The sequence below is a fragment of the Sphaeramia orbicularis genome, chromosome 17, assembly GCF_902148855.1.
Source record: "Sphaeramia orbicularis chromosome 17, fSphaOr1.1, whole genome shotgun sequence".
Taxonomy (NCBI): domain Eukaryota; kingdom Metazoa; phylum Chordata; class Actinopteri; order Kurtiformes; family Apogonidae; genus Sphaeramia; species Sphaeramia orbicularis.
Genome location: NC_043973.1, coordinates 35234856 through 35258330, shown reverse-complemented (window position 1 = coordinate 35258330; position 23475 = coordinate 35234856). Strand labels below are relative to the sequence as shown.

At 37.7% G+C, this 23475-nt stretch overlaps 1 protein-coding gene across 1 annotated transcript in view; it reads left to right on the top strand.

The window, feature by feature from the left end:
- ephb3a (eph receptor B3a) overlaps positions 1-19047 on the top strand; it is a 97271-nt gene extending 78224 nt beyond the window's left edge. Inside the window, exons 14-15 of the mRNA XM_030160989.1 lie at positions 1148-1341; positions 15091-19047. Of these exons, the coding sequence (XP_030016849.1) occupies positions 1148-1341; positions 15091-15202 (306 nt within the window). The 3' untranslated portion in view covers positions 15203-19047. The remainder of the gene's footprint in view (positions 1-1147; positions 1342-15090) is intronic.
- Positions 19048-23475: the final 4428 nt, after the last annotated feature.

Genomic DNA, 23475 nt, shown 5'->3' with positions numbered 1-23475 from the left:
TACTGACAGTGATTTATTCTGAGAAATATACAGTATATTTGAATTTTAAGCAGCTTAAAATCTTTACTTTTCTTTCACTTCAGTGGCCTTCTGCTCTGTTTCTGGATCACGTCCAGGTTTTCTGACATTTTCCCAAGAAACAAGTGGATTTTTTTTCTGGCGATACCTCATTCATGCATATATTCAACGGTTAAGAAGCTATTTTTAAATCTCATTGTAGGTATTTTTGCTCCAAAGGGTTGATATTGTTGATATTAATTTCTACATTTTCCTGCTTCTCCTGTCTATAGATGTTCATTGTTTCGCTTCCTGTGTACTAATATGGATAATTTCCTCATTTGATAAACCAAAGTAACCCTTAAAGCAGTCATGTCAAACTCATTTTAGTTCAGTTCCACATTCACCCCAATATGATCTCCATTGGGCCGGACCAGTGAAATAATACCAGTGAAAAAAGTAAACTGACATTATGATAATGTTTATATCTACATCATTTCCTTAAAAATCTGAATAACGTGAAAAACTTGAAATGTCTTAAGAAAAACAAGTGCAGTTTTAACAATATTCTGCCTCAGTTTATCATTTACACATGTGCATTACAACTGACATTACAATTACAAACACACAAAACATTTAGTAACAGGCAGAATAGTGATAAAATTGCATTTACTTTTCTCAAGACATTTCACCTTGTTTGTATTCCTTCAGATTATTCACATTTTTTTGTAAAAGGAGAGTTTGTTAATGTAAATATTTTCTTGTAATTTAACTTTTTTTTACACTAAAACAAAGATAAAATCTGCATTGTCATTATTTATAGCTTATTATGGCAGTATTTTTCTGGTCTGACCCAATTTAGATCTAATTGGTTTATATGAGTATGTATGGAACCTGAAATAAAATGATTTGTACACCAATGATTGTTAATATCTTCAGTGTAATTTTTGTATTTCACAAATTCATCCCACAGGTCGGGTTGCACCCTTCAGTGGACCGGATTTGGCCAACAGGACGCATGTTTGACACTTGTGCCTTAAAGGAAACAGCACATGGGATTTGCTTAAAACCTCCTGTTCATTATGGACATATATGAAATGTCCTCTCCATTAAAATGCTTTTAAGAATAACTTCCTGTCCTGTCCCTCAGGTGATGACGGCGGTAGAGCAGGACTACCGGCTGCCCCCGCCCATGGACTGTCCTATGGTGCTGCACCAGCTGATGCTGGAGTGTTGGATGAAGGAGCGAAACCTGAGGCCTAAATTCTCCCGCATCGTCAGCACCCTGGACAAGCTGCTCCGCAACGCCGCCAGCCTCAAGGTGGTGACCAGCACCTACTCAGGGTGAGTTAATACGCATTAATACGCCTTTGGTCTGAGGTTAGATAAACACTGAGATGTGCCTGGAGATGCTTGTGCCCAGTTAGTAGAGAGAAGAAGAGGAAACTGTGCGTGGATGATGTCTTTTTTTGGAAACATGTTACATCTTGAGCCTTTTAAGAACAGAAAAGCACTTTAATGTTGCCATGTTGGCTTGTGTTTGACAGCCTTTTAAGAAAAAAACTAGCTAAAGTCATCAAATACATTTTACTAGATGATAGGGTGAGAAAATCAAGGCAACTTCTTCTTGTTCTAGAGGAACAAACATGACATAGAAGTACATTTCATGTAGTTTGTGCATCTAGATTTGAAATGCACGCAATAATGAATGAAAATCTCTTGCAGACAAAAGTAAACTATTGAGACAACCAACATTTTCAAAGTAGTGCAAAGATAAAGAAGAAAAAATAGTGCTGAACTGACAACGTGGAGCAAAGTAGTGCAACACCATTTGTTGGATTAGCCATTTTTGGAATCTCTTCTAACCGTAAATTATGCAAAAATGAGGAAATGGACATTATTGCATTCTCAACATTATTAGCTAGAAGACAAATACTCTTTGGATGGAAATCAACAACCGTCCCAAAACCATCCTCATGGCTTAGTGACCTCGTGTTTTTTTTTAATTTAGAGAAGATTAATAATAATAATAATAATAATAATAATAATAATAATAATACATCGGCTTTATCTAGTGCTTTTCTAAGTACTCAAAGACGCTTTACAATAAACAGCCAAGGGACAAACATACATCAGAAGGGTAAACAGATATGAAGTTAATACTAAATGGTAATTGAAGAACAAATACAGAGACAAATACTGACATAAATAAATAAATAAATAAATACATACATACATACATACATACATGCATACATACATACATATATACATACATACAATACAATGCAAATACAAATACAATTTGAGAGGTCAGCCATCAAAATTTCAAGTAGTATGGGGCTCCATGGTTAAATACTTTAAAAAAACTTACTCTCTTACACTCTAAACTATATAAAAAAAAAATGCTTTTAGTGCAGTTTTCCCATACACACCTTTTTTTTTTTTTTTTTTTTTACCTGTTTAGCATGCTATATATACTTGTGTACTCTCTAATAATATTAATAACACTACATGTCCATATCTTGTGTGTGGGATGTAATTGTGATGTAATTGTGAATAAGCAGATTTGTCTATTATTGGGCTGTTGTTTTTCTTTTCTTTGCTTTTATTTATTTATTTATTTTTTTACCTTTTTTGTTCTATGAGTACTTTACTATTTTTTATTACTATAATTAAGTATGTCATGTAGGACCAGGAGTGGGAGGGTGAAGGGATGGGAAGAATGGGACATGCTTAATGCCTCTGAAATGGAATATTCAAATGTTCAGTGTAACTTAAATCTGCACCAAAAAAATCATAAATAAATATGTAAAAAAAAAAAAGTAGTGCAACTCATAGGTACACCTGGTGAGGGTATGAGGATCTTACCGACAACACGACCACAGCTTGTTATGAGTAATCTGAAAAACACAGTATAGGTTTTACGCATTTGTTTCTCTCAGGAAACAGCAACACAGATCAAGGAGAGGCAGCAGAAGGAGTTTGGTTTAGAATCAGAGGATGAATGTAACTATTTCAGTAGCCTATTTTAGTAAAACACATGTCCAGCCTGTTCACAAAAGGACATCTGAACACTGCTGAGGCCAGGGAGGGAGAAAGGTTGGCTCCACAGAGGAAATTAAAGAAGCTTGCATGGCATATGATGCAAGGGAGATCCACAAAGATGCCACATTTGTCGGTTTGTTCCCAGGATGTAGTCTGACAGCATTGTGGTTCTGAACGTCCCCCTGGCTAAGTGAAAGAACAACAACCTCTGAGCTCAACTAAATGCTAAAAATGGCAAGTTTATACAAAGTGGTGTTTTCTTTTGTATGGATTTAGTCATTTGTTTCACAGCATGTCTCTTCGTGCGCACGTTTCGGCAAAACAACTCCTCTGCCAGCGCTGTTTTGCAAAGGCACCGTTGTTTCATTCTGCATTCAGGTTGGGAATCAGTCTTTCCTTATGCCCAAGATGAATGTGATGTGTTTAACCCTTTCATGCATAGTGGTCACTCCAGTGGACAGTTCTTCTCCAGCTGTTCTCTTATATATTCATGGGTTTTGTTGTTTTAGTTCCATATCAGCCTACACAGTGGACACTTATGCATCATCCCACACACTGACATTCATACCATTACTGTAACTTTCACTTTGTAACTAAGATAAACCTGATCTGCACTAACATGTTTGAGTGGAAATCAATTGCTAGTTGTTATTACACTGTAATTAACAGTTTTCTTAGACAAAACTTTTTTTTTTTTTTTTTTTGCATATTATCTCCATGAAGTGAGAAATAACTAGTATTATAGTGTGTGATAAAACATCAGATTAGCTGCATTAAAAATGCTTTTATTTCATAGTTTCCACACAGTATATCACTTACACTTACATGTTTCTTTCCTTTAAAAATTAAATGCATGGTGTCCAACTGAGTGGACGTTTTGGAAACAATAAAAAAATAGATTCATTTAAAAAAAAAAAAAATTCAATCACATTGTTTTTTCATGCTGAAATAGGAATAAAAACACTGAGGGAAAAAAATGTTGACTAAGGTTCTCATAATTGATGCATCAAAGGGTTAAAGAGATAGCCAAACCACCCAGAGTTTTCACCCGTTTCACAACAATAGCTGTTTTATTTGTTATATATAGACATGGGTCTGGCAGTGCAGGACTAGGTTCCCATAGCACTGACGTCTGACTCTGGTCGTCGACAGTTATTCTATTTACAGCTCTGGAAAAAAATAAGAGACCACTGCAAAATGATGACTTTGTCTGACCATTTATAGGTATGTGTTTGAGTAAAATGAAAATTTTTGCTTTAATCTCTAAACTACTGACAACATTTCTCCCAAATTCCAACTAAAAATACTATTATTTAGAGCAGGGCTGTCAAACTCATTTTAGTTCAGTTCCACATTCAGCTAAATTTGATCTGCAGTGGGCCCAACCAGTAAAATAATAACAGAATAATATATAAATAATGTCAACTCCAAACTTTTCTCTGTGTTTTAGAGCAAAAAAAAGTACATTTACATTATGAAAAGGTTTACATCTACAAATTATCCTTTCAAACAATGAGAATAACATAAACAAACTGAAAAAATAACTGTAATTTTTACAATATTCTGCCTCAGTTTATCATTTCCACATGTACATTATAACTGACAGATCACAGTGGATCTACAAACACACAAAACATGTAATAACAGACAAAATCTTGTTAAAATTGTACTGACTTCTCTTAAGACATTTCAGGCTGTTCATATTTGTTCAAGTTATTCACGTTTTTTTTGCGAAATTATACTTTGTTTTAGTGTACAAATACATGAAAATATTTGCATTTACAAAGAAAAACATTTGGAGTTGACATTATTTCTCTGTTATTATGATAGTATTTGACTGAATCCTTCCCACTGGAGATTGAATTGGTCTGAATGTGGAACTTGAACTAAAAGGATTGTTCATATTTTAGTGTAATTTTTGCATTTCACAAATTCATCCCAAGACTGGACCCTTTGGTGGGCCGGATTTGGCCCCCAGGACACATGTTTGACACCTGTGATTGAGAGCATGTATTTGTAGAACACGACACATGGTCAAAATAACAAAAAGATGTTTTCAGACCTCAAGTAATGCAAAGAAAACCAGCTCATATTCATTTATAAACAACAGTAGAAAAGCACTCAGAGAGCGCAGACCTCCACCAAGACAGATCTGCCCCCAGACCCCCCCCCCCCAAAAAAACAAGAAAACACAAAAATGTAATCATTTCTTCCTTGTGCCAGTATCAACATTTCCTGAAAATTTCATGAAAATCTGTCCATAACTTTTTGAGTTATCTTGCTAACAGACAGACAAACAAACAGACAGACAAACCCCACCGTTACACTTGGCGGAGGTAATAATACTAATGTTGTAACTTGGGAAAAGTTCAGGCATCAGTATTTGGTAGAATAATCCTGATTTTCAATGACAGCTTTCACGTGTCTTCTCTCTCCTCGATTGCTGTTGGATGACTTTATTCAGCTCCTGACATACAAATTCCAGAAGCTCAGACATGTTCCATGGCTTGTGACCATCCATGTTCCTCCAGAAGTTTTCAAAGTGGGTTCAGGTCTGGAGAGTGGACTGGCCATGACAGGGTTTTCATGTGGTGGTCTGTCATCCACACCTTTATTGTCCTAGCCGAGGCCAGGAGCATTGTCCTGATAGAAGAACCAGTCCTCAGAGTTTGGGAACATTATCAGAGCAGAAGTCCAGTAGTTTTCAATAGTTACCTCTTCCACAAGGTATTATGATCACTTTGCTTTGTGTGTTTGTTTGTTTGTTCTCAACTTTAGTGTAAAACTCTTCCACCCATCTTTCCCAAATCTTCCCCACAGATAGGCCTAGGCCCTGGGACCAACCCATTACATTTTGGGCCAAGTAGGACAAAGTTCAAGGTCACAGCAAGGTCACAACATCTATAATTTTCCTATCTGTCATCAATAAGACATTTTCCAAAATTCATCCAAAATTCAAAACGACTCCAATTCTCCTCCAATTGGATCCACCTGTAGCTCAGAACAATCTCTTGTATCTGGAACTAAATTGTCCACATCCACTGTGGAATGTAGACTCTGTGGACATTTACATTGAACATTGAAAATCCCATTTACCACACATTTAAAATTAGAACTCAACAAATATTGATGTGAATTGAATCTAATTGGACAGACACATGACTGGGACCAAGCTGCAACTGTTTCTGCTATATGGAACAACCTGGAAACTGTTGAATTTCAACAGAAAGAGTCGATCCACACATGCACACCGTTCAGGGTGCTTGGTGGAGGTTTGAGTTCAATGAACACTTGTTATTTTTGGATTCCAATTACTTTTGGGGTACTAATAGCACTGTTTTTGCCTACTGTAAGAAGATAGTGGTGGCCACAGTAGTGGTTTTTATACTTCTCCTTCTTAACCTCCTGAGACCCAGTAATGTATTTTTGTCCTCTGTAGGGGACAAGAGTTTCACAGCTTTATTTATTAAAAAATGTTGTCCACTGCAAAGGACATTCCAAAAGAAAAAGAAAATAAAAAATTGTATCTGAAAAACTGTTGCATTATGCTTTTTCCAATCAAAACAAATATTTAATGTAAAAAAGCCAAAACATTTACTTTCCTGGGTCTCAGGAGGTTAAATAAGACATGGATCAGGTGTTTATTCAGTAGAATAAGGTGTGTTTGTGTTGGAATTCAACAGACACAGGACTGGAATGGCTGTCATACATGCACACATGCTGATTTCAGAGGAAACTGCTGTGGCGTCTTAATTTTTTCCAGAGCTGTAGATGGTAGAATATTGTTTTTTAACATCAGTAATACTTCTGTTTGTACTTCTCCAAGCCATTAAGTAACATTCCAAGTCTATGTGCTCTTTACATTAATGATCGCAGGACCAGGAACAATTTAGGTGAAAATGTCTGCTTTGTGATCAATATATTCTCAGAACACCTCGTCTGATATTCCAATAAATCAGCACAAGTGGAGAAAAACGTCTATCTTTTACCTCCTTCTTCTCTGTATACAACTATCACAGCCTTGCCGTGTGCAAAATGGGTTAAAAGGTGCTTTTTTCTGCATTAAATAATGCAATTGACTTCTTACCGTGAGATAAACTTTAGTATAAATATATTTTTAAGGCCAAGTGAAAAAACAGTCTTTCCACCACTAATGTTGACAATAGTTGGAACCAAAAGACTAGGTTTCTATAGCACTGACCTCTGACTCCAGTAGTCTACAGTTATTCTATACAGATGGTAGAATATTAGTATTTTACACGTCACTAATACTTCTGCTTGTACTTCTCCAAGCCATTCGGTAACATTCCAAGTCTATGTGCTCTTTACATTAACCCATAAACAATTTTTGTGTCACTTTCCAAATGTTTTTTTTTCTCTATATTTATCCTTTCTTAAGTGATTTATCCCCATTTATTATAGGATTATCTTCTTTACTTTGTATTTTATCAGTATAAATCAGGTAATTTACTGATCATGTAGATGTTCATTAAAGCTCAGATTAAAGTTGAGGGTTATTATATCAAAAACAGAGAAAACTGAAGAAAAAGTGACGTTTTCAGTCCAATGTCTCATTAACTGAACATAAACCCAATGTCTCCATCCACTGGTTTGACTGGTGAATCACTGTTGTAGAAGATGTCGGTGTTTCCACGGTAACTACAGAGCCTCTGAATGTCCAAATGGGTCATATCTGATGACCATGAAAAGATGACAGATTGTATTTTACACCAATTATTTACATGTATTGATAGGATTATTGGCTCTAAAGGTATTAAACAGTTCCATTAGTAGATGGTTTAGGTCGATGATGGATGTTTAGGTCTTTATGAGTTAATGATCGCAGGACCAGGAACAATATAGGTTAAAATGTCTGCTTTGTGATCAGTATATTCTCAGAACACCTCCTCTGATATTCTAATAAACCAGTGGAGAAAAATGTCTGTGCAAAATGTGTGCAAAATGGGTTAAAATGTGCTTTTTTCTGTATTAAATAATAGTGCAATTGCTCCTCACTGCAAGGGAAACTTTACTACAAATACATGTTTAAGGCCAAGAGCAAAAATAGCCGTGCGTGTCTTTCCACCACTAATGTTGACAGTAGTTGGAACCAAAGGATGGTTTAGTGATGTTAGTACATCTGGCCCTAAATCTTTGTTTAATTAAATCTAATCGTAAAGTCAGTCTGTGTTGGTTGTCAGTGTCTGTGTTGGATCACATACCATATGTTGTATGCTGCTGGATTTTCTATATGGGCGCAAAACGTTTTCAAGGTTTCTCCTACAGTAACGACAGAAGAGTGCAGACACAAACAGGGCTGATGCAATTCAGTGTCTTTCACCTTGTGTGAAATTGTCCCCTGTATTGTATATGATGGCTGTGAAGTAGAGGATGAAGACGAGCGAGCTGTGCCTCTGGGTTGTTGGAATAAGATGTCACAGTAAAAAAAATTATGTCCGGCCCAAAGAGAGACACAACAAGGTTCATGCTTGTTGGGTTTGTTTTGTTTTATGCTTTCTGTTGATCTGGGAGGATTCTTCATCGAGCTACAGAGTTATGCTGCCAGACAGATGCCTGCCTCTTATTCACTGACACTTCCTTTGGAAACGCTGAAGTTGACTTATTCATAGGTATCCGTCTCTGCATCAGAGTTGTTTTTCAGTTGTGTTCTCACCGCTGGGCTTTTAGAAGTTCCAGCCATCTTTACTGACACATTCGTTCTGAAATTTTCTAGGACATTGTATTGATGTTTTACCTGAATGTCAAAATAAGCAACAAATGAGCTGTCAACTTTTGGATTTAAGTCATAAACACCCAAACATCCGCCGCTGAACAAAATCATCTACTGATCTAAACAGTTTTAACCCTTTCATGCATAGTGGTCACTCCAGTGGTCACTCCAGTGGTCAGTTCTTCTCCAGCTGTTCTCTTGTATATTCATGGATTTTGTTATTTTAGTTTCATATCAGCCAACACAATACACAATAAACTGCAATTGATAACATTACTGTAACTTGGCTGTTCTTGATAAACCAAATCAACATGTTTGAGTGTAAATCAATCCCTTGTTATCGTTATGAGACTGTAATTAACAACAAAAGTTTTTTGTTTTTTTTTGTTTTTTGTTTTTTTTGGGGGGGCATATTATCTCCATGAAGTGACTAGTATTGGAGTTCACAACAAACAAAAAGTTAAGGATATTTCTTTTTTTTTTGTCTTTTTTTTGTCATTTTTGCCATTTGTAAATTAACAATATCTGGTCATTAAAAAAATGTGTTTCAATTCAATTCACACACAAAAAAAATAAGAAAAGGGCAAAAATCCAAACTGAAAAAAATATCCCAAAAATTTTAAATATCCATAACTTTTTGTTTGTAGTGTATGTTAAAATGTGAGAAAACATCAAATTAGCAGCATTAAATGTTTTTATTTCATAGTTTTCACACAGTATATCAGTAAACACACGTTTCGTTGCTTTAAAAATTAAATGCACATTTTTGCAACTCCATGAAAAATAGCTTCATAAAAAAAAAATAATAATCTCATTGTTTTTTTAAATCCCTAAAGAGGAATAAAGAAAGAAATCTTGATTAATGTTCTCATAATTCATGCATGAAAGGGTTAATAACTTTTGTTTGTCCATTAATCTTTCCAATACATGGAAATAATTGGTGTAAAATGAAAAATAGAAAATAGAAATGTTCTTAAAATGTTACCAAAGCTTAAAAAAGATGATTGATAATAAAACTATTATATGAATGTATTTATTGTGTTTTATATTTCAGCATTAATTCTCATTATTTATTTTGTATGTAATTACTAGAAATTCCAGGTGACCCCACCTGGGGTCCCGACTGCAAGGCTGAAAAACACTGGTTTAACCCATAAAGACCCAAACATCCACCATCGACCAAAAGCATCTACTGATTTAATATTTGTATACCTGTTAATGCACTTAATCCAATGGTTCTCAAATTTTTTACAGTGGAGTACCCCCTGAAATGTTCTTTTTTAGCCAAGTACTCCCAACTCTCACTTCAGCATTTCTGATTGAAAAAAAAAAAAAAATTGGCAAAATCTGTTCATGTGCCAAAGGTATGTGTTATATTTTCAAAGCTTTGTAAAGGAACAAAATATATTTAACTGTAATATATACAAAAAAAAAATTCTGTGTGCAAAGTATAAAATAAAAAGTGCCCTCTTTCATTCAAATTGGTCATTAATTAACAAATGAAGCTTTCATCAACAAAAAAATAATTACTTAGCTACTCAAATAATCTCATTTTGAATAACATAAAATAAAAATGTTCTTAAAATGTTACCAAAGCTTAAACAAGAGGATTGACAATAAAACTATTATATGAATGTATTTATTGGGTTTTATATTTCAGCATTAATTCTCATTATTTATTTTGTATTCTGTATATGATGACTTATCCCCAAAAATATTTCAAATACCCCCTGGGCTTCTTCCAAGTACCCCTGGGGGTATGCATATCCCATTTTGGGAACCCCTGCACTAATCCTATCAATACATGTCAATAATTGGTGTAAAATGCAGTTTATCATCTTTTCATGGTCATCAGATATGACCCATTTGGACGTTCAGAGGCTCTGTAGTTACCATGGAAACACGGTCATCTTCTACAACATTGATTCACCAGTAAAACCCACAGAGTTGGATCAATGACAGTGGATGGACACACTGGGTTTATGTTCTGTTAATGATATATTTTGCTGAAAAAATCACTTTAATCTGAGCTTTGATGAACATCTACATGATCAGTGAATTAAACATAGGAAAATAGATGATTTTCACTGAAAAAATGCAGAGGATAATACATAATAAAATGGTGATAAATCATTTAGGAGAAGTTAAATAGAGAGAAAAATTTATTTAGGAACTGACACAAAAGTCACACTGGGTCTTTATGGGTTAAGTCTGACGTGAATCACAGGAGATGAAATCCAGTTTAATGAAAAAAGTTTGAATTACGTTGTGTCTCGATGTTGAGGAACTCCTGTGCTTCGTCTATATGACTCAGAACCACCACTGAGCATCAGTCATAGCAATTAAATAAACATGCATTTCCTTTTGTACATTTCATTCTCATACTACGGCCAGAAAAGATGAACTCTGAATTGATAGATCATAAAACGGTACGTAAATTAACTTTTACTCTCACACTCACTCTGTGCCTCTTAAATATCTGTCCCCTAATGGCTTAAGCATTATTAATCTCAAATTATATCCTCACATTCTGGCTCTAACATCCAGCATCTAGTCAACAGCCTGATTAGTCCCGGTTCATTGATGGATCCGCATCTCTGTAGTAATGTATAATGAATGGAGCGCATCTCTGTAGCTGTGAATCCGTAAGCACTTCCTGTTTTTTTTTTGTTTTGACAGACACAAAAGGCAGAATTCATACATACATTGTCCCGATGTTGGTGCCAGCTCCTTGGCTCACAGTTTCACTCCGACACCGAGCCCCAAGGGCGATTCCTGTGCCAGGGTTTGGGCTCAGTGAAGCTAATTGTGTGTGGAAATGTAATGGTTGACCTCGGTTTAATTCCCCCTACACTTGGCTGGATGCTGGAATGTAGGTGATAGGACAGACAGCAGTCAGAGCTGCTGATGTGGAAAAGCAGGAGGTGATGAAGTGTGAGTAATAAGGGAGATTGAGGAGAAGCTAAAAGAGAGGAATGTGTTTAATTAGGTTGCTAATGAGCTTTTTAATGCATTGAGGGAGGGCGCGCCCAATGCTGTGATGGGCAAATAGGAGGGAGATGTATGTGTGTTATGCTTCTGTGTGTGTCTGTGCATGTTCTGCTGCGTGTCAGTGTGTGCAGATGACATGCCAATGATTAATTTATGGCCTCATCTGTATGCAACAGCAAGACGTAGACAAAGAGGGAGCAAGGAGGAAGGGAAGGAGGGAGGAAAGATCATGTTGTCAGAGCATGATTTAGAGAGTGTCTCCGGTGTTTGCGTGCGATTCCGAGGTGGCGAATGCATTGCGGCCGATCCTCACCTACCATTGGCTGCTCATTGATACTGGGAGAGATAACGAGGGAGAGAGAGGATATGAGACGAAGCGCTATCTGTAGAGTATCTACAGCCACGAGGGCCTTAAAAACAAGGACACTGGCTGTGGAACAAAGGACACTCAGAGGCTGTAGCGCTTTCTCCAAGATAGATGAGAAATATGTTGAACTTTTATTAAAACCTAGAAATGTGATGAGCAGATTTGGTTTGGCATTTGAAGTGGACTGAGAGCAGAGGAGGATCCAGATCTATGGATATGCATTACAGCCAGGCCAGAAAAACAAACCACAGATTAGTATCAACTGTCCAACATTTATTGCTATAATAATGTTTCTCAGGTTTTTCAAGATGTTTGTACATTAAAAGATAATGTCATGTGTTGTCTAGTTATAAGAATAAACTTCTTTCCATTATTGCAATACAAATTGTGCCGAGACATGAAACTGTTTATGTTCGAACAGTAAGTCATCATGTCACAGCGTCAAGTGTTTCATGTTATGTTAAGTGTGTATGCTGATTTTAGAGATGCACAGAATGCAAAATATTTGATATATGACATTAAAAATATACTTTTGGCCAGTAGTGATTCCCATACTTTGTATTTCTTTATTTTGTTTTATTTACCCTCCTTAACAAAGAAATCTTCATTATAAATATAAAATAGCTACTATTTTAAAGTCTTTCACTTTCATTGCTTTATGTGTGAATGTGCTTATTATTCATGCATATAAATATATGAAAATAAATATATATATAATACAGCAAAATAGATAAATACCACACTGGTGACAAGATATCTTATAGATTTATACTGATTGATATAAGCAAATATTGATAGATATAGATGTATCTGTGAATCCTAGTTGTAACATGGAATTATCTTGTTGTAATGTAAACAGCTTGTTATGTTACGTTACGTTATGCTATGCTATGCTATGCTATGCTATGGTAGGTTAAGTTATGTTATGTTATGTTATGTTATGATAGGTTATGGTATGTAATGTTATGTTATGCTAGGTTATGCTAGATTTATGTTATGTTATGTTATGTTATGCTAGATTTATGTTATGTTATGTTATGTTATGCTATGTTATGCTAGATTTATGTTATGTTATGTTATACTAGATGTATGTTATGTTATGCTAGGTTATGCTATGCTAGGTTAGGTTAGGTAAAATGAAAATGTTCTATTTTTAATAATGGATTAGATTTCTGTAGGGCTTTTCAAGGCACCTAAAGCATGTTATGTTATGTTATGTTATGTTATGTTATGCTAGATTTATGTTATGTTATGTTATGTTATGTTATGTTATGTTATGTTATGTTATGTTATGTTATGGTATGGTATGTTATGTTATGCTATGCTATGTTATGCTATGCTAGGTTAGGTTAGGTAAAATGAAAATGTTCTATTTTTAATAATGGATTAGATTTCTGTAGGGCTTTTCAAGGCACCTAAAGCATGTTATGTTATGTTATGTTATGTTATGTTATGTTATGTTATGTTATGTTATGTTATGCTAGATTTATGTTATGTTATGTTATGTTATGTTATGTTATGTTATGTTATGCTAGGTTATGCTAGGTTATGCTAGGTTATGCTAGGTTATGTTATGTTATGCTAGATTTATGTTATGTTATGTTATGCTGTGCTATGCTATGCTATGCTAGGTTAGGTTAGGTAAAATGAAAGTGTTCTATTTTTAATAATGTATTAGATTTCTGTAGGACTTTTCAAGGCACCTAAAGCGCTTTACATTATTGATCCATTATTCATTCACTCTCTGGTGGAGGTACACTACATTTGTATCCACTGCTGCCCTGGGGCAGGCTAACAGAAGCATGGCTGCCAGTTCACACCAAACAGCCCCTCCGACCACCACTGAACATTCATTTATGTATTTATTTATTTATTTGACAGGGACAATGCAGTCAAACATAGTTACAAGTCTGCAGCTGATGTGATGCATATAGAGTTTATAGCTAATGCTAATTCTCAACTCCAGTCCCTGGTTGGGCTCTTCCACAACATTGTTTAGTTTAGTTTAGTTTAGTTTAGTTTATTTCAGACACAGACATAATACAAAACATATGGAAGAAAAACAAAAATAATAATAATAATAATAATAATAATAATAATAATAATAATAATAATAATAATAATAATAATCAATACATAAATAAAAAATCAAATAATAGAAAAAAAAGAACAACTGTTGTGCCTGAAAGGGAGTAGGAAGAAGCCAGTGCTTATCCAGTCCTACCCCCCAATTCCAGTCCTCAGACTGTTAGTGCTGAATCACTTGATAAATAACCTAAGATTGTGATTCTCCATAAACACAGCCCTACAAACCTGTACACACATACAGTCACATACACATAGACATACACACCAGTTTGTATCTACAGCTGTACACCAACACACATCTGCACCCCCATGTTTATCCACACACACACCATACAATAGAACAACCTGTCAATCCAGTGTATCCAGTATATATTTATATTGCAGTACAATATAAAATATACATAATTTAAAACGATCACACCATGCATAAAAATATATGAAAAATATACATCATTTAAAACGGATTAATACGCATTCATACACCAGTGTGAGTGACACTAGAGGCAAGGCGGGTGAAGTGTCTTGCCCAAGGACACAACGGCACATGACTAGGACACTGGACAATTGGACGACCCACTCTACCTCCTGAGCCATGGCCATCCCTCTATTTTTACAGTAAACTCCTCATGTTATTGCCAAATATGACACTATCACTGTTTTTTCCTCTTGACAGTAATCCATTCCCATGAGGATCAGCTGTTTGAGCACACATTGTATTTTTTCGGTTTGTTACCAGTGCATTTTAAGCATAGTGGCATTTCAGTCAAGGGTTTTCCGCTTTGACCCGCAGTTTGAAAGCACTTTGAGGAGTAAAAACCGAGTGTGTGTTGTGAAGCCGTCGCTGACCTGTGTGGCTTTGTGTTGACAGGGACCTGTTGCGGCTCGGAGGGACGCTGCCAGGGCACAACAGGAAGAGTCCGGACAGCAGCCAGGAAATCGTTCGGCAACAGATGAGCCAGACTCTCCCCATCAGAGTGTGAGCCGCTGCAAACTCTGACAAAACACACAAGAGGAGGATTCCCAAGTGAATAGAAACTACCTAGAAACTCTGACATGAAGAGCCTGATGTAAAATAAAAAGAAGAAAAGAAAAAGAAGGAAGCTCCGGCTACAAAGAAAAAGGACCGTTTCGGAGATTCCTTTCCAAGTGGAGATTTAATGTCTGTTAAAAAGAGAACATTTCATTGCAGTGTGTGTGTTCATTACTTGACACTTGTGGATTTGTGACTATTGACATAAAGCCAAACTTCCTATTGCCCCCTCTCAGGTTGTGTTTGCATGTCTGCATGTGTTTTCAGCTGGTTGGGAATCAGTCTTTCCTTCTCTTTCACCCGGTTACTCAGACTGAGGATGGGAGAACTCGCACAGATGATAGGATTCAGTGTCTAGAACAATACAACAGTGCCAAGATAAAGCAAATGTTTGCTTTGAACAAACTATGACAGCATCTTTAGACCTTCAATCCAATCAGTCTATTTTTTTTTTTTTTTTTTTTTACCCCAACCAACTTTTCTTTTATTCTTTTACTTTTTCTTAAACAAGAAGGAAAAAAAAAAACACTTTCATCCGCTTCCTCTTAAATTCTGTCTTCCACCTGTACTGGGAGATAGACGTGTTACAAATCTGTACAAAGCATCCAAGTCTTCACACCATCTCTTTGTCAGAGAAGAGATGTTACTGACACTGTGCAGGACACATCGTGTGCATGCCAAAGTGGAAACGTCTTCATGAGAAAAACAAGTACAAATAAGTTCCACATTAATAACTGTTGCTTTGGTGGCATTTGCTGTATGGACTTTAATGTCCATGTTTTTCTTAATCTTATTTGATTCATATACGCATTGTTTTGAATGCTAAGTTATTATCTATTACTGCAAAGAGGTGTTTTTGTGTTTTTTTTTACGAGTACTGGGGCTTAACTTTTTTATTACGATGCTTGTTTTTTCACACATTAACAAACCAGACAGACATGAATGAGTGAATTAGGAGGAAATATTCCGCTCAGACGGAATAATTACCTTTAAAAATACCGAGGAGACTTTGGAGAGATCGCTGCGGGGACATTTCTTTGAAACAAAAAGGGCCTGTGATAGTGCTGTGTTGTATATTTCATGTTGGCAAAGTGTGTTGCAGATCAGCGAGAATGAAAAAGGTCACTCTCCAGATGATAGCTTTGTGACCTTAATATTAACCTGACCTACAAACATTGATGTACAACAAATCACTCATTGGTTCATTTCTCCTGACATGTGTTTTCTTCAGCACGCCAGCTGTCAGCGCAGTTCCTATTTAAAAACTGCCTGTATATATAATACTTTCTATTAGACCAACCCGCTCAGCATATACAAATATCTGACCTGACTTTGGCCTCTCTATGACCCTCGTTTATATGCCTGTTTGTTTATTGTTGAGGAGCAAACAAATGGAGAATTTACAGTTTAATGGTCATTATATCTGAACTATATGTCACAATGAAAGAAGAAAATGTGTGTCTGTTAGGGCAGACTTTTTCCTGTGCAATTAAAGGTGTATTAGATTGTAAAAAAAATTGCCAGAAAACTAGAACAAAAATAAGCATTTCTCTTTCAGTATTTTTACGATAATCATATGCAAATAAATTATTAAACGGATCTCTGGTATTCTCTTTGATTTCTCGCCGGGTTCACTAGGCTGAAGTTCCAGGTCTCCTCTCATCCGGCCGACGGATGAAAAGAGGGAATAGCAAGTGTGTTTTACCTCCTCAGTCAGAATATCACAGCAGCTTTGGATGGATTCATTAAGTTTTAAGATTAATCAAAGCCCGGTCCACACAGCTCGCCAATTAGTGAGACCACAGGACTATTCTGGGGATTTCAGTCTCAGTTGCTGGAGAAGCTTCAAGAAGGCAAAGTTAATCTGGCTTCACACCAAATGTCAGTGTTGTTTGGCTTTAATCTGTCAGCCAGGACACAAACCCGCTCGTACTCCATACTGGTGCAGATGAGTGAAGCTGTCACCTTCTGTTTTTATTGACTGAGTGGAAGCTCATCTATCGGGGGGCTCCAAGGGTTCATACTTAACTGTTTTTGACTCGCTGCTCAGACAGCTGCAGTATGAGCCACCAAAGGGACGACCAGTTGTGTCAAGTCCTCCACATGTTCTCTAATCTTATCTGCTGCTCTCATAGGGTGAATGTACAACAGCACAAAGGAGGCAGCCACATTAGAATGAGCACGCACAGCCACGTTGTGCGTTTCCACTGGATAAACCATGGCGTGAGGTGCTTATCATGCATGTCAAAGCTGTGTTGGTGGATAACAGATAAATGCTTGGCGGTGCTATCACTGCTTTTTGCTGATGTAAGAAAGAGGATGTGTAAAAATGCTTGACCTTGGAGAATATTATACACACAAGCCTGCTGAGGAGGAAGTCTTCCAGTGAAAAGCTGCTCATTGTATTTTTTAGGACCTATTTTACATTCACAGCAGTGCAGCAAGAAATGGGCCCAGCTTCTAATCAAGGTTTAAACTATGAGAGAAGCCTATTTTCAACATGTTTGTGTGATATTTTCCATTGCCTCTGAGATTTGACACAATGTCAAAAGTCAGATTTTGCATCCTGTTTACCATTAAACATTTGAAGCGTTTCCAGCTTCGCAGGCCGCCCTGGCTCGCTGCTCGCAAGAGAAAACACTCCATCTCAGCAAAGCTGAATGGGATATATTTTACTGCTACTTCCTGAAGATGATGCAAAATGGCAGCAAACCTAAAGGAAAATATCTCATTATCGTATTACAGACCATTAAGTGATGAGAAATCAGCTGCGACAGTTCCTCACAGAGGTTTTAATGAGCGTGCTTGGTGAAGGGAAAACTGAGGATGTGATGGCAGGATGACAGACAGTTTTTATTTCATGGCTGCTGGTTGCTCGTCAGTGACCAGACAGTCCGTAGTTCAACGTCAAATCCCTGCATCACCAGAGTGATTCTGACGATTACCGCAAGATTAACAGCAGCTCGGCCGTTATACCGGATGCACATAATCATGCATGAACACCAGCCAAGACAGGACACGGGGGAAAAAAAATACACATAGACTCCATGCACACACATGCAGATTTATATGCATAACTGTACACACTCGTAAACCCCTCCTTCTCCCACACACAGATCTGGTGGATTGGCAGTGATTTGTCAGATTTAGCTGCATCTACTTGTGTACCTCCTCTGAATGCAGTCAGTTTTCTTCCAAGCTCAAAGCACTCATTTGCCATCCTGTCCAAAGCAAGTTTAATGCCTCCAATTACAGGGGGTCTGCAAGCAGGCAGATTTGGAGCGAGGAGGCTTGGCAGGAGAGTTTGCTACGCATCAGGGCCTTTTAACAGAGTAGTGATTTGCTGCTGGTGGTGCTGAAGCTGCCTGTGCCGGCTCATCAATGGAAAACTACCCTCTTTATGGTGAAGCGCATGCAGCACTAAGCCAAAACTGTGAGAAGAGACACAAAAATATCAGGCTTTTAACAACTTGGTACCGGCTCCTTTTTGCATTCTGTTTGGAGGAATTTCTGCATCTCTGCACCTCAAGCACAAATGGAAATCAAAGTCTTTTCAGTAATAATCTTATGTAAAATGAATCTATTTTAATTGATTTTTTTTTTTTTCTTTTTTTACAAACTGTACAGCGAAATGTAATGGTGTACAGGCAGAAAATGAAGGAGAGAGAAGACAAGATAGCTGCAGTAAAGATGAAACACTACATGTGATGTGCTGTACTGAATATGTATGACTGTCAGGTGAAACTGTTTAACTCCTCAGTGACAACTTCTCATTAAAAAACAAATTCTCTTTGAGTTGACTCTAAGCATTTGTACAGTGTATGTGGTCTTCGGGGCTGATTTTTCAGCTACGTTTAGGTATATATACAGAAAAACACAGTTCTGCAGCTATGGGTCTTACAATTAAAACATTAGCATAAGACGTAGTACATGAGCCTGTGTTTTCCTGTCTCCTAGTGGGTGGAGTCAGAAGGGTTGAGGACGTCATGTGGATAAATGAAAGTTGACTAAAAAGGGCTGAATAAAATATTAATAAGGGAAAGTACATTATATACAGTACATTACATAACAATTTTCATTAGCTTTGTTTTCTTTTTACCTCCTGTAGATGGGATTTATATTTCCAGATACAAGTTTGGAGGTCTATTTTCAGTCAGCTTTGGTTATTAGTTCTTAAACATCACATATGGGTGATTCAGAACTTGTCGCATTCATCTTTTTTGGTGATTTTTTTAATATTGTGTCAGGTACAAAGGCAATTTCCAAGGGGAATCAGGTTCAACCCAATATTTCATTGCTTTTACAGTTTTGAGATTGAAAACGCTATACAGGTCATACTTTTTTTTTTTTTTTTCTACTCTGTTTACTGCATCTGATGGAATTTATAGTATTTATCATGTTTGTGCAGGTCATTTACACATTTTTCTGAAGATCTGAGCGCCTCTTGAATCTGATATGGCAGCTCATGTAATGTTTGGAAGACATGTAGCTTGTGAAAAAATGGGATGACTTTGGGGTGAAATAATTAGTCATAATCCTCACGATCACGCTGACGTCTCCCATTGAAATAAATGGGACAGGATCTGCCACCAGCATCCTAAAGGGGAAGATCCTTCACGAGACAGTAAAGAATCTGTATCTGTGCCACGTGAACCCCAAGAGACACAGATGCAGCAGATCACTATCCTGTGTGTTTGACATTGTACATGGCGTGGTGAGGCAGTGTGGGATCATGGGAGTTGTTGTTTTCACCGTCACTGCTGATGTAAATTGATCTGACGTGATTCAGGGAAAAGTCATGTTTTATTAACATTATTGTTATTTCATTCTAATGAAATAGTTGCATATAACATTAAATATTCATGCCTTTATAGGGGATATGATGCAACCTGACAGACAACCAAACAAAATGAACTGTTTAATTAAATGTTACGGCTTTCGATGAAATTCTACATGTTTGGGAAGTTTTAATATAGTCTAAGTACACAAGTCAACAATACATTTTAAAGAGGTGTAGTTGTTTTTAGATATTCAATACTCAAGAAGGAAAATAAGTGATGTATGTTCATGAAGCTCAGCCTTTATAGGATCACTTCATGACACCACTCAGCATTAAACATTCATTACCGCAGTTGTACTTAATTATGAATAATAAAAATATATTCAGCTACAAAATCTATACCCATGTATTCCCACTACAACCGTACATTTATTCACAGTCACTAATTAACCATTAAAAAATGTCTTAAAATGGTATCTAATTTCCCAATTTACCCATGATTCCATTTTAATCTACAACCCGGAATAAAGCCAGAAAGTTACAAGACATTCTTCTTTTTTTAAAATCCAAATTAATGGATTATGTTCACCATTTCTTCTAACCAGATTACTCTAATCTTATTAAAGATAATCCATTACTCAAGTATTACATCTGAATGTTAGAGAGAAGCTGTTAAATGCAACTTTGCTGCAGTATTACATTCTAATATATAGGCTAAACGGAGAGCAGAAAAAGGCCTCATTATAGAAGTAATCAATTTTTACCTCTGCTGATTTGTTCCCATTTAATTAAAAAAAAAAAAAGAGCTGCTCACAAACAGACACAGTTCTGCGATGGTAAATAATGAATCACTAATTCTGCCTTTACCTCCTGGCTTTTTCCTGATGAAAGCCGTCAGTGTTGCAGGGACTGATGATTAGCATGACAGTGCATTTTGTGCTCACAGAGGCTTCCCCCAGTTCTGCCGTGGTGGCTGAATCTCTGCAGTGTGTAATCCATCAAATGGCCTCTGAATCCCTGGCCATTGATTAACGGGTGTCAGTACCCTGTTGGGTTTGAAGGACGGGATAGTGCACATCAGAAAAGTGGCTGCTGTTGGCTGCTACCCCCACCCCCACCTCCTCGCCTCCCCTCTCCTTCATCTCCACTGCCACACCACTGATACTTTGTTGCTGCCAAGGCTGCTGATCTCTGGGCCATAGCCACCCACAGTTTGAGGAGAATCAGCAGGGGCAGAGCAGCGAACGAGGTCAGGAGGAAGGGGCCGACGGAGGACAGAGGAGGGGAGTAGTAAACATAAGGACGAGACTGTGGGTAAATCATTTCTGCCTGTTAGTTTGAGCTGTGTGGTGATAATTGGTGGATGCTAATCTGCAGTCGGGCAGGGTGAGGATGTGACATTTCACCGCTGGGCTCTGTGTGTGTGAGTCTCATGTTGCCATGTGGTGGAAAATAAGGAAACACTGTGACATTGTCTATTGTACACTGTAAAATACAACAAAATCTAGTGTCTAAAAGCCTACATGTGAATGCCAGGGTGTGTTGCAAAGCAGCAAAGCGCTGAGCTCCTGGTGAAAAGAGGGGCCAACAGAGATCATTAGCATGCATGTGAATGGGCTGGATAGAAAGGACAGATTATGCATTTGTATGTTTGCTGATGAGATAGAGGGGTTTAGGTCCCTTAGCCCAGTTTGAATCACAAATCCCCACCAGGGAGGGGAAAGGCCAGGGATAGAGAAGAGCAGGAAGAGACAGACTTTAGGCTTTTGAGCAAACGAATTGGGGGTGTTTGATGCCGTGGTCTCAGAGCAGATGTCCCAAATTGGCCAAGAAAAGAAAAGAAGGCCGAAGGGATTGGTGTATCCCGAGCTTAACTCCTATCTTTTTAAATCTGCAAAGTATCCGTGGAGCATCGGGGCGGATCGTAGCGCCAGGCTGCCAGTCAAAGTTTTGAGAGGTTGTTTTCAGAGTCCCTTTTGTTGTGGCCTGTGGGGCGTGTTAGCAACAAGGCCGTGAGTGAGAAGGCTGGCTGGCTGGCTCCAGGGACTCTCCTCTACATGTGGAGGCCTTTACAGTTCACTGGAAAGATGAGGAGAGACAAGGAACAAAAACACTTCCTTCGCTGTCCAAGCCGAGAGCAGATCGCACGTTGATAGTACGTCGCACTGCCTCGTCCTGTTACCGGGGTCAGCGGCGGCGACGCTGACAGTGATATGTGTCACCGCAGGTTTGTAATTAAACGGGAAGAGGATCTTTGAAATGCAGCGTGATGTGCTTTTGTCTATATTAGGGACACACAAACACACAGAAAGAGAGAGGCAGATTCTTATCGCCTGGAACTACCTGTATATTCGAAATAAATGGCCTGCCAAGCATTTGATGGGTTGGCTAGAAATCCCAAATGCTTATACTGCCTTGGCTGCTTTCAAGTAATCATCCCCATGGTAACACCTGACACCAGCTATTCATCATGCAGCCCATATAAACTCCAAGCATATTCACAACAACAAGTCACACAGTCAACTTTTTCTACCCGCCGCTGACAAATAGCCACGCAAAACATGCCCGTGCATGAAAATCAAACCCACTTATTAACATATAAGCTCAGCTGCATGTCTGCTGTGTGTGGTTGAGTGTGCAGCGTTGTTTCATGCCGTTTCCTCAACATTAATTGTCAGTCGTTAGCGTTAATGTGACAGGAGAAAGTGAATTTGTGGAGATGGCAGTGAGTCTAATGCGTTGTAGAGTTTATATCAGGCGGTGGAGTGTGCAGCGTCAGTGGATGAATATTCAGGAATCACAGCCTCATTTAGCTTTAACACAGGCAGAAATGGAAATTCTTTGGCTTTAAATTAAACTAAACAAGGACTCACACATTGCACAAATAGTCCTAGTGTACAGTATGTTGCTGTTTTTTCCACAGTCTCACAGTGTTTCGACCATCTGTCAGTGATATTGATGTTTCTCACAGAGTTCTCCAGGGCTCAGGATGAAGGAAAGGAGCGAGAGTGAGGAAATTTTTGTGGGATGTAGTCAAACACATCTTCTCATCACTCCTTCACACCGAATGTGGGGGCAGATACTGAGATCTAATGTTTGATGATGGACCACAACGAGTTTTAGTCACAACGTCTCGCTTTCCCCCAACAGTACAAAGTATCGCAAAGTCATAATTTGGTCCAAAAAAAAAAAGAGGTGCTTTTTAAAAGGCTGGTGGAGCTGAAATTTTGCAGCTCATTGTTTTTGCTTTAGCTTCAAAGAGTGGAGTAGAAGAAAGCTGCACTCCTGACTGCTAGAGGTTCCCTACCTGTGGACTGCAGATAATGAGGTGCTATCTGTTGGCTGGAAAAGAGCAGCCTAGTCGGACCACAGCATCAGTCCGGGGAGAATAGGCGTTTCATTCAGTCAAACAGTAGCATGAGGTTTTGTACGGTACATCCTGA